The sequence below is a fragment of the Peromyscus leucopus genome, chromosome 7 (genome assembly GCF_004664715.2).
Source record: "Peromyscus leucopus breed LL Stock chromosome 7, UCI_PerLeu_2.1, whole genome shotgun sequence".
Lineage (NCBI taxonomy): Eukaryota > Metazoa > Chordata > Mammalia > Rodentia > Cricetidae > Peromyscus > Peromyscus leucopus.
The window spans coordinates 50654230-50667971 of record NC_051069.1 but is presented as its reverse complement, the minus strand read 5'-3'; the positions used below and the strand labels follow the sequence as shown (position 1 = coordinate 50667971).

The 13742-nt window shown below is 55.2% G+C and overlaps 1 protein-coding gene across 2 annotated transcripts in view; it reads left to right on the top strand.

Annotated features, from left to right (window-relative positions):
* Positions 1-3422: 3422 nt before the first annotated feature.
* Pde4a (phosphodiesterase 4A) overlaps positions 3423-13742 on the top strand; it is a 56818-nt gene continuing 46498 nt past the window's right edge. The window contains exons 1-2 of one of the 2 annotated variants that reach the window (XM_037207721.1): positions 3423-3514; positions 4559-4762. In XM_037207721.1, the coding sequence (XP_037063616.1) occupies positions 4683-4762 (80 nt within the window). In that variant the 5' untranslated portion in view covers positions 3423-3514; positions 4559-4682. Of the gene's footprint in view, positions 3515-4558; positions 4763-7841; positions 8147-13742 lie in introns of those variants that run through there. The other variant, XM_028872442.1, reaches the window with a different exon arrangement.

Sequence of the window (13742 nt, the reverse complement as noted above, 5' to 3'; positions counted from 1 at the left end):
CTTCCACATGCACCCCCCCACACACACACAGATTCACACACGTGAACACCAAAATGAAAAACAGAACATCAGAGCCAGATGTGGTGGTGCAGGCCTTTAATCCCAGCACTCGGGAAGCAGACACAGGTGGATCTCTGAGTTCAAAGCCAGTCTGGTCTACAGAGTGAGTTCCAGGATGGCCAGGGCTATATAGCAAAACCCTTTCTCAACAACCCCCCCAAACAAAACTATACTACCAGACTCTCTTGAAGGTCCTCCCTCCCTCCCTTCCTCCCTTCCAGAGCCTTCCAAACCCAGTCCTGTTCTATCAGAATCTCCTGCAGTTACACTGCATCCCTCCTCCCCTCCCTTCCTTGTTTTAGCATTCTCCGAGTCTGTGGGAGCATAAGGAGTGGGTGTCCTTCCCCATACAGTCAGAAGATATTCACATTCAGCTCTTCTAACAGTTCTTGCATCAAGGTCTCAGCCATCGCAACAAGACAAGAAAAAGAAACTAGGAAGAATTAACTCTGGTGTTCTGTAAATGGAGGGAAAACGACAGTGTACAGTTATGTCTGACTGGGCACAGTGGCACCTGACTGTGGTCTTAGATACCTGGGAAACAAGGCAGAAGGACCTTTTTTTGTTTTGTTTTCTTTTTGGGACAAGTTTTTCTCTGTATAATAGCCCTGGCTGTCCTGGAACTCACTCTGTAGACCAGGCTGTCCTCAAACTCACAGAGATCCACCTGCCTCTGCCTCCCGAGTGCTGGAACTAAATGTGTGTGACACCATCACCCGGCCTCAGAAAAGCTTCTTGATCCTAGGAGTTGGCAGCCAACTGAACAACACAGAATGATGAAATCTCAAAAAGTGGGACGATTTGGGCTTGTTGGCTCACATCTATAATCTGAGCACTTGGCAGGCTGAGGCAGGAAGACTTTGAGTTTGAGGCCATCCTGGGCTACACGTCAAGAGTCCTCTCTTCTCTCTCACATCACACACCACATACAAAAGCAGGGAGGATCTTATAGCTCTGTGGTAGCATGCTTGCCTGTCATGCAGGAGGGAACCCTGGCTTTAGTTCTTAGCGCTGCCCTGCCCCCCACAACTTTAATCATTCTGATAGATTGGAAATTATCTACATGAGTTCCAGCACCCAGAAATGACTTAACTGGGTGGTAGCTAGTAATCAAGCACATAAAAAAATGGAGGCACACTGGGCGTGGTGGCACACACCCAGCACTCAGGAGGCAGAGGCAGGCAGATCTCTGAGTCCGAGGCCAGCCTGGTCTACAGATCTAGTTCCAGGACAGCCAGGATTACACAGAGAAACCCTGTCTCCGGAACAAACAAACTTGGAGGTAGGAAAATCTGAGTTCAAATCAGCCTGGGCTTCATAGCAAGTTTGAAGCTAGCCTGGACTATGTGGAGTCCTGTCTGGAAAGAGAGAGAGAGAGAGAGAGAGAGAGAGAGAGAGAGAGAGAGAGAGAGAGAATCTATGAGTCCTGCCTGGCTTGGAACTCACTATGTAGACCAAGCTGGCCTCACACTCACAGAAATCAATCAGCTTGCCTCTGCCTCCCAAGTGATGCGATTACAGATGTGTTCCACCATTTTTCATTTTGGTGTTCATGTGTTTGCACCTGTATGTGTGGGTGCATATGGCAGTCAGAGGTCAACAATAGATGTGTCCCTCTATTGTTTCCCACCTTACTTTATTTTTTTGTGACAGGGTTTCTCTGTGTATCCTTGGCTATCCTGAACTCATTCTGTAGACCAGGCTGTGCTCGAACTCAAAGAGATCCACCTGCATCTGCCTCCTGAGTGCTGAGATTAAAGGTATACACCATCACCATCCAGCACCACCTTATTTTTATTTTAGAGACAGGGTTGTACTATGTAGACCAGGCTATCCTCCAACTCACAGATGAGATCCACCTGTGTCTACCTCTGAGTGCTGGGATTAAAGACTTGCACAACGCCCGGCATATTTTTTGAGACAAGGTCTCTCACTGAACTTGAAGATAATAATTTCTCTAGACTAGCTGGTCATCAAGCCCCACAATCCTCATGTGCACCTCCCATCCCAGCATGGAGAGTTACAGGTGTACCTCACCCCACCCAGCTTTTACATAGGTTCTGGGGATCTGAATTCAGGTCCTCATATTTGCATACAAGCACTATTCTTATTCCATCTCTCAGCCCAGGCTGCAGCTGGTATTCCAATGTAGGCAGACAGAGGTCATAAATGTAGTAAAAAAGTAGCATATCAGCATGGCAGCCATCTCTACTGCAGAAAAATTAAAGCAATCTACAGAAGAACAGGAGTTCCAAGTGGACTTGTAAGTTTGCTTTGGGAGCTTTGGAAGATGAGGAGCACTAGGTGGAGGGTGGTGGTGTATGAAGCAGAAACCTACCTGGTGAATGCCTTTAATCGCAGCACTCAGGAGGCAGAGGCAAGTGGATCTGAGTTCAAGACCAGCCTGGTCTACAGAATGAGCCCTTGTCTAAAAAAAGAGTCTGGCCGGGCAGCGGTGGCACACGCCTTTAATCCCAGCACTCGGGAAGCAGAGCCAGGCGGATCTCTGTGGGTTTGAGACCAGCCTGGTCTACAGAGTGAAATCCAGGACAGCCAGGACTACACAGAGAAACCCTGTCTCCAAAAAACCAAAACCAAAAAAAAAAAAAAAAAAAGTCTGGATATGGCTCAGTTGATAGTGCGTTTGCACACTGTGCAGCCCTAAATTGGATCCCTTAAATGGGCTTGGTGTCGCAAGCCAATAATCCCGGCACTGAAGTGGAGGAGGAGGACTGAGATGTTCAAGGTCATAGGGTGGAAGTCTGAGGCTAGCCTGGAAAGAAAAAAGGCAGCTGAGGCTCAGGGAGGTTAAGTCAGAGGCCCATGGCCACACAACCCACATCTTCAGTGTCAGCGTGTGAAGGCAAAGTGAGCCAGCCTCTCCCTCCCTGTCACCGCAAGCTGCGCCTGTGTCCCTGTCTGTCTGTTTCTATTTCCACCAGTCCCTGTCTGTCTCCGCGCCTCTGCCTTGTGCGTCCCCCATCTGTGCCCAGAAGCCGCCGTCTCTCTCTGCGCCGGCCCCCGCACACCGCAGCTATTCTGGGGGTTCTGGGTGTAGCAGAAAGCCCAACAGCTCGCAGGAGCGCTTCCTCCGGCCCCCGGCTCGGACCACGCGCAGCACGCGGCCGGCTCCTCCGTGGGATTCCCGGACGGGGAAGTCCCAGCGTGGGGCCGCCAAGCGCGAGCAGAAGGACCACCGCGCCCCCAGCGGCCGGCCGCCGCACCTACACCCTCCCGAGCGCGCGCGCGCGCGAGCGCGCGTCACCTGTCGCCATGGTAACGGGAGGGCGTCATCTCCCGCAACTTCGAGTCAGCTGCTTGCTGACGTCCGCCGACGTCACACACACCCTTGGGCGAAATGAGTGAGAAGCGAAGGAGCAGGGAAGGTTCCAGACCCAGTCTTCAGGGGCAACCCGCGGGTCCCATGGGAAGGTGCCTCTCGTCCTCCGCACAGGCAGGTGACCCTAGAGCGGGGATCACAGCGGAGCTAAGGGAAACTGGAAGAGGAGGAGCCGCAGGGTCAGCCGGAGTCAGCGATCGCGACCCAGGCCCCAGGGGCGGGGGCGGGACCTGGGCTTGGGGCAGGACAGAGTCGTGGTGGAGACAGCCCTCTAGCCACAGTAGCTGTTTCTTGAGCGTACTTACGCCTCAGTTTACCCCTTTGATGACTGCACACACACACACACAACACACACACGCTTTCCATATTGACAAATTCTCAGCCCAAAGATCACAGGGAGTCTTTCTTGTGGCTTCTCAGGTCGGGAGACAGTTTTGGCCAGCTGGTGGAGAGAGGTCGCTCAGGGTGAGGTCTTGTAGGTCTCAGCTGTAAGGAAAACTAAGGCAGGAGACGGAAACCCCTTAGAAAACACGAGTGGAAGACTGGGCAGAGATGGTGCACGCCTTAATCCCAGCACTTGGGAGGCAGAGGCAGGTGGATCTCTCTGAGTTAGAGGCCAGCCTGGTCTACAGAGATCCAGAACAGCCAAGGCTGTACAGAGAAACCCTGTCTCGAAGAAAAAAAAAAAAAGAAAAAAGAAAAGAAAAAGAAAACACGAGTGGATCACTTACAAAGGGTGGTACTGGATGCAGAGACGTAGGCCTGTAGTCTCAGCGCTTGGAAGGAGAGGCAGGTGATGATCTCAAGGCCAGCCTGTGCTACACAGCGAAACTCTAAAAGAAGGAAAGAAAGAAACAGGGCAGAAAAGGATGGGAAAATAGAGGCGAAGTGGCACAGGCCTGTAACGCCAGCATGTGGTAAGCTGAGGCAGGAGGAGGCCAGCCTAGGCTACATAATAAGTTCCCCCTACACTCCAAATTATATGGCTTAAAGAGACTCTTTCACACCTAGGTGTGGGAGGGCACCATGGGAGGCTCGGAAACTAGAGGCCTGAATGTGCCCATTAGGGGCTCCCTGGGGTAGCTAAGTAGTTGTGTTCCTGGGGGCAGCATTTAGGCCCGCAAGACACATCCCGATTCCACCCGTGTCCCTCCACAGAGGCCCAGGGAGCCCACAGAGTCCTCCGTGCCAACATGCTCGGGGCGGACCCGTGCCGCCCTCGCCACCGTCTCCTGGTCGGGGCTGGGCTCAGCGTGAGCCCCTGGATCCTGGGGTCCCTCCAATGCCGAGGCCCACCACACCGCCGCGGCTGATGCCGCCTCGAATATTTATCACCAGAACTATCACCAGAGCGGCCAACAGGTAGGCAGGAGGGAGATCGAAGTGGGAACTGAGCCAGGCAGGAGCCCCCTTCCCAGCGCCTGCGTTTGTAAACGTCGCCTGGTCTGGCTGGGGCAGCTCTCCGGGGAGGCGCCCTGGCAGCTTCTGCAGGCCTTTTCTCCTAAGCCGCCGCCAGGTCAGCAGGAGCCTACCTACATAGAGGGGAAGGGTCTGCACCCCTCCAGAGCCTTCAGGGCGCCCCCAGAATTCGCAGAGCTGAGGGGCTGGCCTTTGACCAGTGTGTGGTGCAGCCGCCTCCGTTTTCCCGCCGGCAGCATTCCAGATCCCTCAGCTTTAGCCAGGACGGTGGCACCTTGGCGTAGGTCCAGGACTTGTAATTTTTACCGGGGCGGGGGGTGGGGGCAACAGGGTATGAAAAAGTCTGAGCCTGTCTGCACTTCTTTGTTTTTCTTTAACAATTTTATTACTATTTATTTATTTATTTGTGTGTGTGTGTGTGTGTGTGTGTGTGTGTGTGTGTGTCTTGTTCAAAGGACAGCTTTGGTTCTCTGCTTCCACCGTGTGGGTGTTGGGGATCTGACTCAGGTCATCAGGCTTGTCGGCAAGCCCCTCCACCTGCCCAGCCGCCTCACCAGCCCACTAGTGTGGGGTCTAGCTATTCCTCATCCGGGTCCTCCCAGGGCAGCCCAGCCCCTGCTCCCACTTCTTGGCTGGGAGCTCAGTTACAGCCCCCCCCCCCCTCTGGAGGGTCTCTGTTTAAGCCACGATGCTTTCTCCAGATGAGAGGAAAAGTCCCCTCTCCCACCCGCCAGCCTGTATGTGGTTCAAGTCCAGCTTGTTTTCGCCTCAGGGCTTGAGCCTTGGCCCACGGCTTCGAGCTTTCCAGCTGCAGCTCCCCCATGTCCCAACTGGAGAACCACATGCCCTTGACCCTCATCCCGAGTTGGGGCCAAGGCTACACCTCTCAGCCCCATCCCCAAAGACTTTGGTACATCTGGGCACCCTCAACACTTGCAAATCCCGCTGAGATGCCTGGGGAAGGTTCCTGAGAAAAGGGGGGGAGGACACAGATACAGTTCTGGCTTCGGGGAACACCTGGGGCTGTTGGTGGGGGGCCAGTTCCTTGGCAGCGCGTTAGCCCACGCTTGCTCGGAGTCCCCTCCAGCTAGAGAAAAGTGGTTGACAAAGTTGGAGACTGGGAAAGGTTTGTTGCCTGTATGTTAATAAGAACCGGGGTTGGGGAGGCTAGAGTACAAGGCTTGTCCCCCCTCCCCCTCCCAGGCGATCAGAAGGGGGACGTACGGGGGCGAGGGCTTGGACCAGGGGACACTGCTGCGTCTGAGCCAGGATCCAGGCTGGGAGGGAGGGGGAGCACGGGGAGCACGAGAACACCCCCCCCCCAAACCCAGCAGCCATCAGGGCTCAGCCAGAGCTGGGAGGAGGGATGGGGATGCGCTTGAATCCCCGCTCACTCTTTGCTCGTTCGCTCGGCACGGCGCTGAGGGAGGCGGGAGCGTGAGTCACGGCGACTCCGGATTTAGGTGCCGGAAGGGGGGTTCTGAGGGCGGGGGACGAGGGGAAGAGGCTCCGCTTGTTTACTCGCCTAAAAGCGACAGAGGTGGGGTGCACCCTCCAAGGCTCTCCTGTCCCAGCTACCCCTCTCATTTGCCTCAGTTTACCTTTCGCAGAAGCGCTTTGAAGTTTTTAATAATTAAAAGAAGAGGGGGTGGCAATTGGGCCGGTGAGATGGCTCAGTGGGTAGAGGCATTTGCCTTCAAGCTTGGCTGAGTTCGATTCCCAGGGCGCACAAGGTGGAAGGCGAGACTCGACTCCCGCAGATTGACTCTGACTTCCCCTCTCCGAGGCATCTAACGGATATTCGCAAGGACTAAGGGTACACAGCTGGACCAAATCTTGCTGCAGGAGGAATTGAGATATGTAGCGTTTGGATGGTGAGGTAGGGGACACGTGTGCCCACACACATGCACACAAAAATAATGTGATAAAAGAATTTTTTAAAGATTAAAAAAAGAGGTAGAGATACCTGTGTATCAGCCGCAGGGGAACCTAAAAGGACACACCCCCGACACAGACGCACCTCAAGAGGCCGACCACACCGACACGCACCAGCACACACCCTCGGGAGTCGCAGTCAGACGACAGAGGAGAAATCCCGTGGACAACTCGCACCAGCATCCTCCCATCATAATCACAAAACGGCGCCGGAGCGAGCGCGCGTGGGAAGGTGTGCGCAGCCCGGGGCCACCGGAACAGACCCCACGGGACGCTCCACCCTCCCGACGGGCTGCACACGTGCGCGCGCATCCTTACACCCCCGACAGCAGCAGCGGGAGCAGCCACCACGTGCGCGCACACACTTCCAGGCGACATCGAAAACACAGACAACCCTCGGAAGGGGCCACGTGCGCTCACACCCCGCCAGGCTGTGGGGGAGCCACTCGCCGTCACGGTCCTGCGCGCAGCACTACTGGCTTGCAGACACGGCGCCTTGGAGGCACTACGGACCACTCCCCGAAAAGGGGGCCTGGGAGAAAGGGTGCCTGGGGTTCTAGAGACGAGGGAACGACAGCCCCTGACTCCGCCCCAGCCTTGATGGATGCGGCTGAGTGACACCCCGCCAACCAGTCGGATGTCTCCGTCCGGATGCCATTAACCCTTTAACTCTTCGGTCCCTGAGCGTGCCTGCTGTTCTAAAGGGCTCTCGGAGAGAGGCGCGCGGCGGCGCCCCCTCCCCGGCGGGATTGGGCTGTGCGTGGGTGTGGAGGGCCGCCACCCTCCTCTTCTTGGAGGAGGAGGGGGTGGTGCTGTGACAGTCGCCGGGCGGGCGGGGGGGGCAGGGAGGGGCGGACCGGGGCGGGGAGTCGCGGCTGGCGCCGGGTTCCGAGAGCGCAGCGGGCTCCAAGCACCGAGAGGACTCCGGCGCCGCCGCCGTCCGCGCTCTCCGCCCTTGGGCGCCATGGCCCCACCGAGGCCAGGAGCCCCCGTGGGTCCCCAAGCGCCTCGGCCGTGGCGCCGCTGATCTCGGACAGGTTAGGGGACGCCTTGCCCCCCGGGCGCCCCGAGAGACAGAGCCGGAGCCATGGAGCCTCCGGCCGCCCCCTCGGAGAGGAGTCTGTCTCTCTCTCTCCCTGGGCCCCGGGAGGGCCAGGCCACCCTGAAGCCGCCCCCCCAGCACCTGTGGCGGCAGCCGAGGACCCCGATCCGCATCCAGCAGCGCGGCTACTCGGACAGTGCCGAGCGCTCAGAGCCGGAGCGCTCGCCGCACCGGCCCATGGAGCGCGCCGACGCCGTGGACACTGGCGACCGGCCAGGCCTGCGGACTACCCGCATGTCCTGGCCCTCGTCCTTCCACGGCACCGGTACCAGCGGAGGCAGCAGCAGGCGGTGAGACTCCCCCGGCGCGCAGAGCGCACAGGCGCGCGAGGGGCACCACGCGCAAATCTGGCCAAAGGGGGCGCTGTGGGGCGGGTGGGGTCAGCGTGACCCGCGTGGGTGGTGAGGGGGAGCCACTGCACCAGAAGCTCTTTGACTGTTGTGGGTACCCGGCTGAAGTTGGGGATCGGGAGACTCATGCAGCTTTAGGACTCTACAAGCTTAGCCAGCAGTGGTCCAGAGCAGCTGCTGGAGAGGAGGTACCACTTGGAGAGACTCACTGAGGGCTGGGGTCATTGTGGGGTATCCTAGTGGTCATTCCGTAGAGGGTGCCTGCAGAACCACACTGGTTACTTCTCGTAGGGTAGCACTCTAGGTGGAGTGGAGAAATGCATCAGGGGAGCCCTACAGGAACTGGTGTTCGGAATCCAGGGGGATCTTCTGGGGAGCACTATCCAGACCTGTGTTAAGATGTGGAACAAGTCCCCTTCCAGGCATTTAGGGCTCAATGGCACCCCAAGGTGCCCCATGGATCAGGGCCAAGGGCATTTGAGGTCCCATCGAAGGAGTTCCCACCTTTCCGAAGTGACGGGTGAAGGGGTATGGTGTAGTTGGGATTCCTGCTGTGGCGGTCGCAGGGAGAGGGTCCTTAGGTGTGTGCCTGGTTTGGGCTGCCTGGACTCAGGGCTCTGCCTGACTCTGCTTCGGGGACAGTGACCGTGGCAGTGAGCTTCTGGGCTGCTGTCACTGTCCCAGGGTGACTGTGTCTGTCACAGAGCTGTAACAACATGGCTGTTTGCACCCAGCAGAGTGGCATAGTGTCTGTATGGTGACAGAGTGACTGTGTGTTCAAAGATAGAGTTAATGTGGCATAGTGACTGTGTGCTTCCAGAACAGTAACTATATGATGGTTTCCATGTTCCAGGGGACGCCTCCACGGTGACAGTGTGTGTTCCACAGACTCAGGGGTCTGGGGTGGGATGTGTGCCTATGACTTGAGACCAGGCTGGCCTTGAACTTGTGACAGTCCTGCCTCACTCTGCCCTGCACAGTTATGCTGTCACCCGAGACTAGTGACAGTTCTAACAGTGGGCAGCACTCTGATAAGCCTCTCACATCTGCCTGGGTACCCTAATTACTAGTGTCCTCTTGACCTGGGGTAGTCTCAGTGATTGAAGCCACAGCGAAAGGTGCCCCAGGCTCTGACTGTGAGTCCTCCAGGCCACTGGGTGATTGACAGCTAACCACACCACAACTGCCTATTCCTTTGGAGCATCTGTAAGATGTCATATCTGGGCTTCTCATGCCTGGAGTCCCCAAGCAAGGCCCCTTTAGACGACGCCTGCAATCTTCCTAGAGCCTTCTGGGACCCTCCCTACAGCTCTCCAAGGACTCCCCCACTTCATACTCCCCAACCCCAGCTCCCTGAGTCCCCACCAGGAAGCCCGTGTCAGACTCCCGAGGTTTCTCAGAGGAACTAGGAGAGGGAAGCTGTTTAAAAAAAAAAAAAAAAAGCAAAACACAAAGCTCACATCAACAGGAAATGCCAAGCCAGAGGCTCAGAGCCTCTGAGATGGCGCAGGGGGTGGAGCACTAGGAATCAGGCCCTAGTCTCTTTTAAGGCCCTAGGGACTTCCTGGCCCCCTGTTGTCTGATGAAGAGTGGCTGAGTGGTAATAATTATAATTCATGTGCCCTGTCCTCAATAGCTCACTCTTGGGCTCCAGGCCTGGGGCCTTTCCTTCAAACACACACACACACACACACACACACACACACACACACACACACACCCCTTTACCCTGCTCCTTGCCAGCAGCCTGTGTGGGATCCCTGTTGGACTGATGAGGAAACTATGAGTCAAAGAGGTCAAAAATCCCTTTCTACGCCCTCAAGCTGGGGGTTTCTGGTTCAGGTCTCCCAGGCACCTTTGCAGGAGCCCCCTCGGAACATCGGCTTCCAGTTAGGCACTACCCAGGAGGAGTCCGTTTGAGAGCTCCCGGTGTGCGTGGTGGAGGATTTTGCAGAGATTGTCGCCCGAAGCCCCTGAATTTAGAGGGAAAAGGAGGAGGCCGCAGTGAAAGCGGCTTGTCCTGTTGTGAGAAATCAAAAACAGGAATCTCAGCCCATGCCTGAGCCAGCTCAGGTTTCGGTTTCCCTGCGGGAAGTCGGTGGCCTGCGGAGGCCGCAGCTGGGACAGCTGAGTGGGTTGTGGACTGAAAGATGGCATTGGTGCCTGCGGCCTGCACAGAAAGAGAGAAGAGGAAGAGGAGGACCGAGAACAAGCGCACACCGGGAACCCCCGACACTCCCCGCGGTGGGGTCCAGGCCACTAGTGCAGAGAAGAGAGCAGCCACCCTGCTAGGCTTGTAAGAACCCCAGCGGGGAGTCACTTTTCCTCGTCGAGGTGGCGTCTGCACTAGGTCCTCAGATCTGGCGGGGGGGGGGGGGGGTGCGAGAGACGGCGTTCCTGGCGCGGCCTCTGGGGCTGAGTCACATCCCCGCTGCGATCTGTCAAAAGACAGATGGAAGGAGAGGAGAGGCAGAGGCAGGGGAGAGGGGGCACTGGGTTGGCCTCTTACCACTCATTGGACCTTCCCACTCTCTCCTCCAGAGGAACGCTTTCTGGCTCCCCACGAAGGACGTGCACACAAGCAGGCTGGTGTCCCTCTCGTGGGTGATATCTGTTTCCACTGGGGTCCTCTGCCCTTGTGGTCCCTGCTGCGCGCCACAGGCCTGGCCCTGCGCTGGGAGCTGGGCTCTTGGAGCGCCCTCTGCTGGATTGCGAGAAACGTGCAGCGTTGGCTCTCATATTATTATTTCATGCTTATTGAATGCCTCCGGGAGCTGGGCGCCAGGCGGGCCAACCGCAGGCTGGGACGGGGCTGTGTCCCCTAACTCCGCGCGAGCCTTAGGTCACTGCAGCGGGAACAGCCGCTTGGCGGACACTCCCGGAGGAACTTGAACGAAAAGTTGGCCCAGGAACGATTCCCAGCCCTGTCCGGAGCCTGACTCCAATCTCTAGGGTACAGCTTGCAACGTCCTTGACTGAGCGCTTTTGTTTGTTTGTTTGTTTGTTTTGATTCTAAAAGACCCACCTGCCTCTGCCCTGGTAAGTTCCAGGACTGAAGGCCTGTGCCACCATACTTGCCTTTTGTTTTTTATTTTTTGAGACAGTGTCTCTCTGTGTAGTCCTGGCTGTTCTGGAGCTGGCTATGTAGACTAGGCTGGCCTTGAACTCACGGAGATCCTCCTGCCTCTGCCTCCTGAGTGCTGGGCCACAGGTGTGCAGCACCATGCCTAGGTATTTGAATTTTTTAAATTATGTGTGTGGGTGGGTGGGGTATATGCTTGTTAGTGAAGAGGCCAGAGGCAGGGAATCATCTGGATCTGCAGTTCCAGAGGGGGTTCAGGGATTCAGTCTCCCATTCTTTGCAAGACCAGTGCCAGCTCTTAATCCCTGAGCCATCTCTGAGAGCTTCTTCCCCAGAGTAAGGTGGCCAAGGTCGCAGAAAAATAACAAGGTTGAAGTTACAGACAGAGCCAGGTCCCCACTCCAGACAGCAGGGAGATGTGAATGGTGTCCTTCCTGTGTGATATAGGAGCAAGGACTGTTTCTCTCTGAGCCTTGTTTAGTGTATTGCACCTTATACATTATAAGTTTTTATTACATTGTGTGTGTGTGTGTGTGTGTGTGTGTGTGTGTGTGTGTGTGTGTGTGTGTGTGTGTGTGTGTATGTGTGTGTGTGTGTGTGTGTGTGTGTGTGTCTCTGTGTGTGTATGTTTGAGCATTCAGATGACAACCAGAGGACTACTTGCAATAGTTGGTTCTCTCAGTTTACCACGGGAGTGCCAGGACTCAGATCTTTAGGCTTGGATGCAAGCTCCTTTACCCACTGAGCCTTCTTACAGGCCCCATTTTGTGTGTGTGTGTGTGTGTGTGTTGTATGTATGTATGTGTGTGTGGAAACAGACAATGTTGTGCATGTTCCTCTTTTGCTTTCCACCTTATTTTATTTCTTATTACGCATATGGTTGAGCATGGTAGTACACGCCTCTAATCCCAGGAATTGGGAGGCAGAGGCAGGTGGACCTCTGTGAGTTAGAGGCCAGCCTGGTCTACATAGTGAGTTACAGGGCAGCCAGAGCTAGATAGTGAGACTATGTCTCAAAAAACTCCATTAGTTATGGTTATTTATTTATAGTTATTATTAATATATTTATTATTTTGTTGGGTGTGATCCGGGTGTGAATTTGGGCACAGTGCAAATGTGAAGAACAACCTTAGGAGCTGGTTCCCTCCTCCCATCATGAGTTCCGTGGAAATGCTGGCTCCGTAAGTCTGTGTGGCAGGTCTTTTCACACACTAAGGAATTTTATCTTATGTGTATGGACCTAAGTGTACGTATGTGTACCAGGTGCATCCAGGTGCCTTCGAATATCAGAAGTAGATGTCAGATCCTCAAGCTGGAGTAAGAGGAGCTGTGACCTGCCCCGTGTGGATCTTAGGAACCAAACCCGAGTCTTCTGCAAGACCAACAAGCGTTCTTAGCCACTAAGCCCTGTCTCTAGCCCACCCCCTTGCTTTGGCGTGGATTCCTTCACTGAACCTAGCTTGGCTGCTGGCCAGCTCCCCACACAGCTGTATCTGTGTGAGTGGAAGTCACAGGACAACGTCGGTTTGAGTTCTTCAAAGGCCATCAGCTTTTGTTTGTGTCTCTGTGTGTAGACCAAGCTGGCCTCAAAGATGTGCGCCATCACAGCTGGCTTACCTGGTTTTTTGAGACGGTGTCTCCCCAGTCTCCACCCCTCCTGGCTCTGAGATTACTGTGGCCCCTGAGATTTCTTCCTTTAAAAAATTGTATTATTCTTTATTTTATGTATGTGGGTGTTTAGCCTGTAAGTATGTCTGCACAGCACATGCATGTTGTGCCCGTGATGTGTTGGATCCAATGGGACCAGAGTTACAGATGGTTGTAAGTCCCTGTGTGGGTGCTGGGAATCAAACACTGGGTCCTCTAGAAGAGCAGCCAGTGCTCTAACTGCTGAGCCATCTCTCCAGTCCCTAAACCTCCACACCCCAGCTGAGGACCAAACCCAAGGCCTTGAGCTTGCTAGGTAAGCACTCTACCACTGAGCTAAATCTCCAACCCCGATTTCTTTGTTTTAGTGTAGATTTCGGGACCCAGAGTCTCCCCAGGCCTGTTACTGTTTGTACTCCGAGCATGTGCGCGGTGTCTGTGTGTGCTTGTGCTACGGAGGTCAGAGGAGGACACTCTGTTTTTTGAGACAGGTTGTATCCTGGGGCCTGAAGTTGTGCTACTGAGCCATGACTTCCGACCCTCTCTCCAGCCCCCGACACTGGGTTACAGGCACATGTGGCCAGGCCTGGCTGCTGCATGAGTGTGAGAGATTTGAACTCAAGTCTTCATGTCTACAGAGAGTGCTCTCACTCCTGGAGCCATCTCTTCATCCCCTGCTGTTGTTGGTTTTTGTCTATTTGTTTTTTGTTCTGTTTTGTTTGTATTGTTGTTTGTTTTTACTCTTTTGGGGGGCCCGCCACCCAGCTCCCAAATAAATCACACATAGAGACTTATTCTTAATGATAA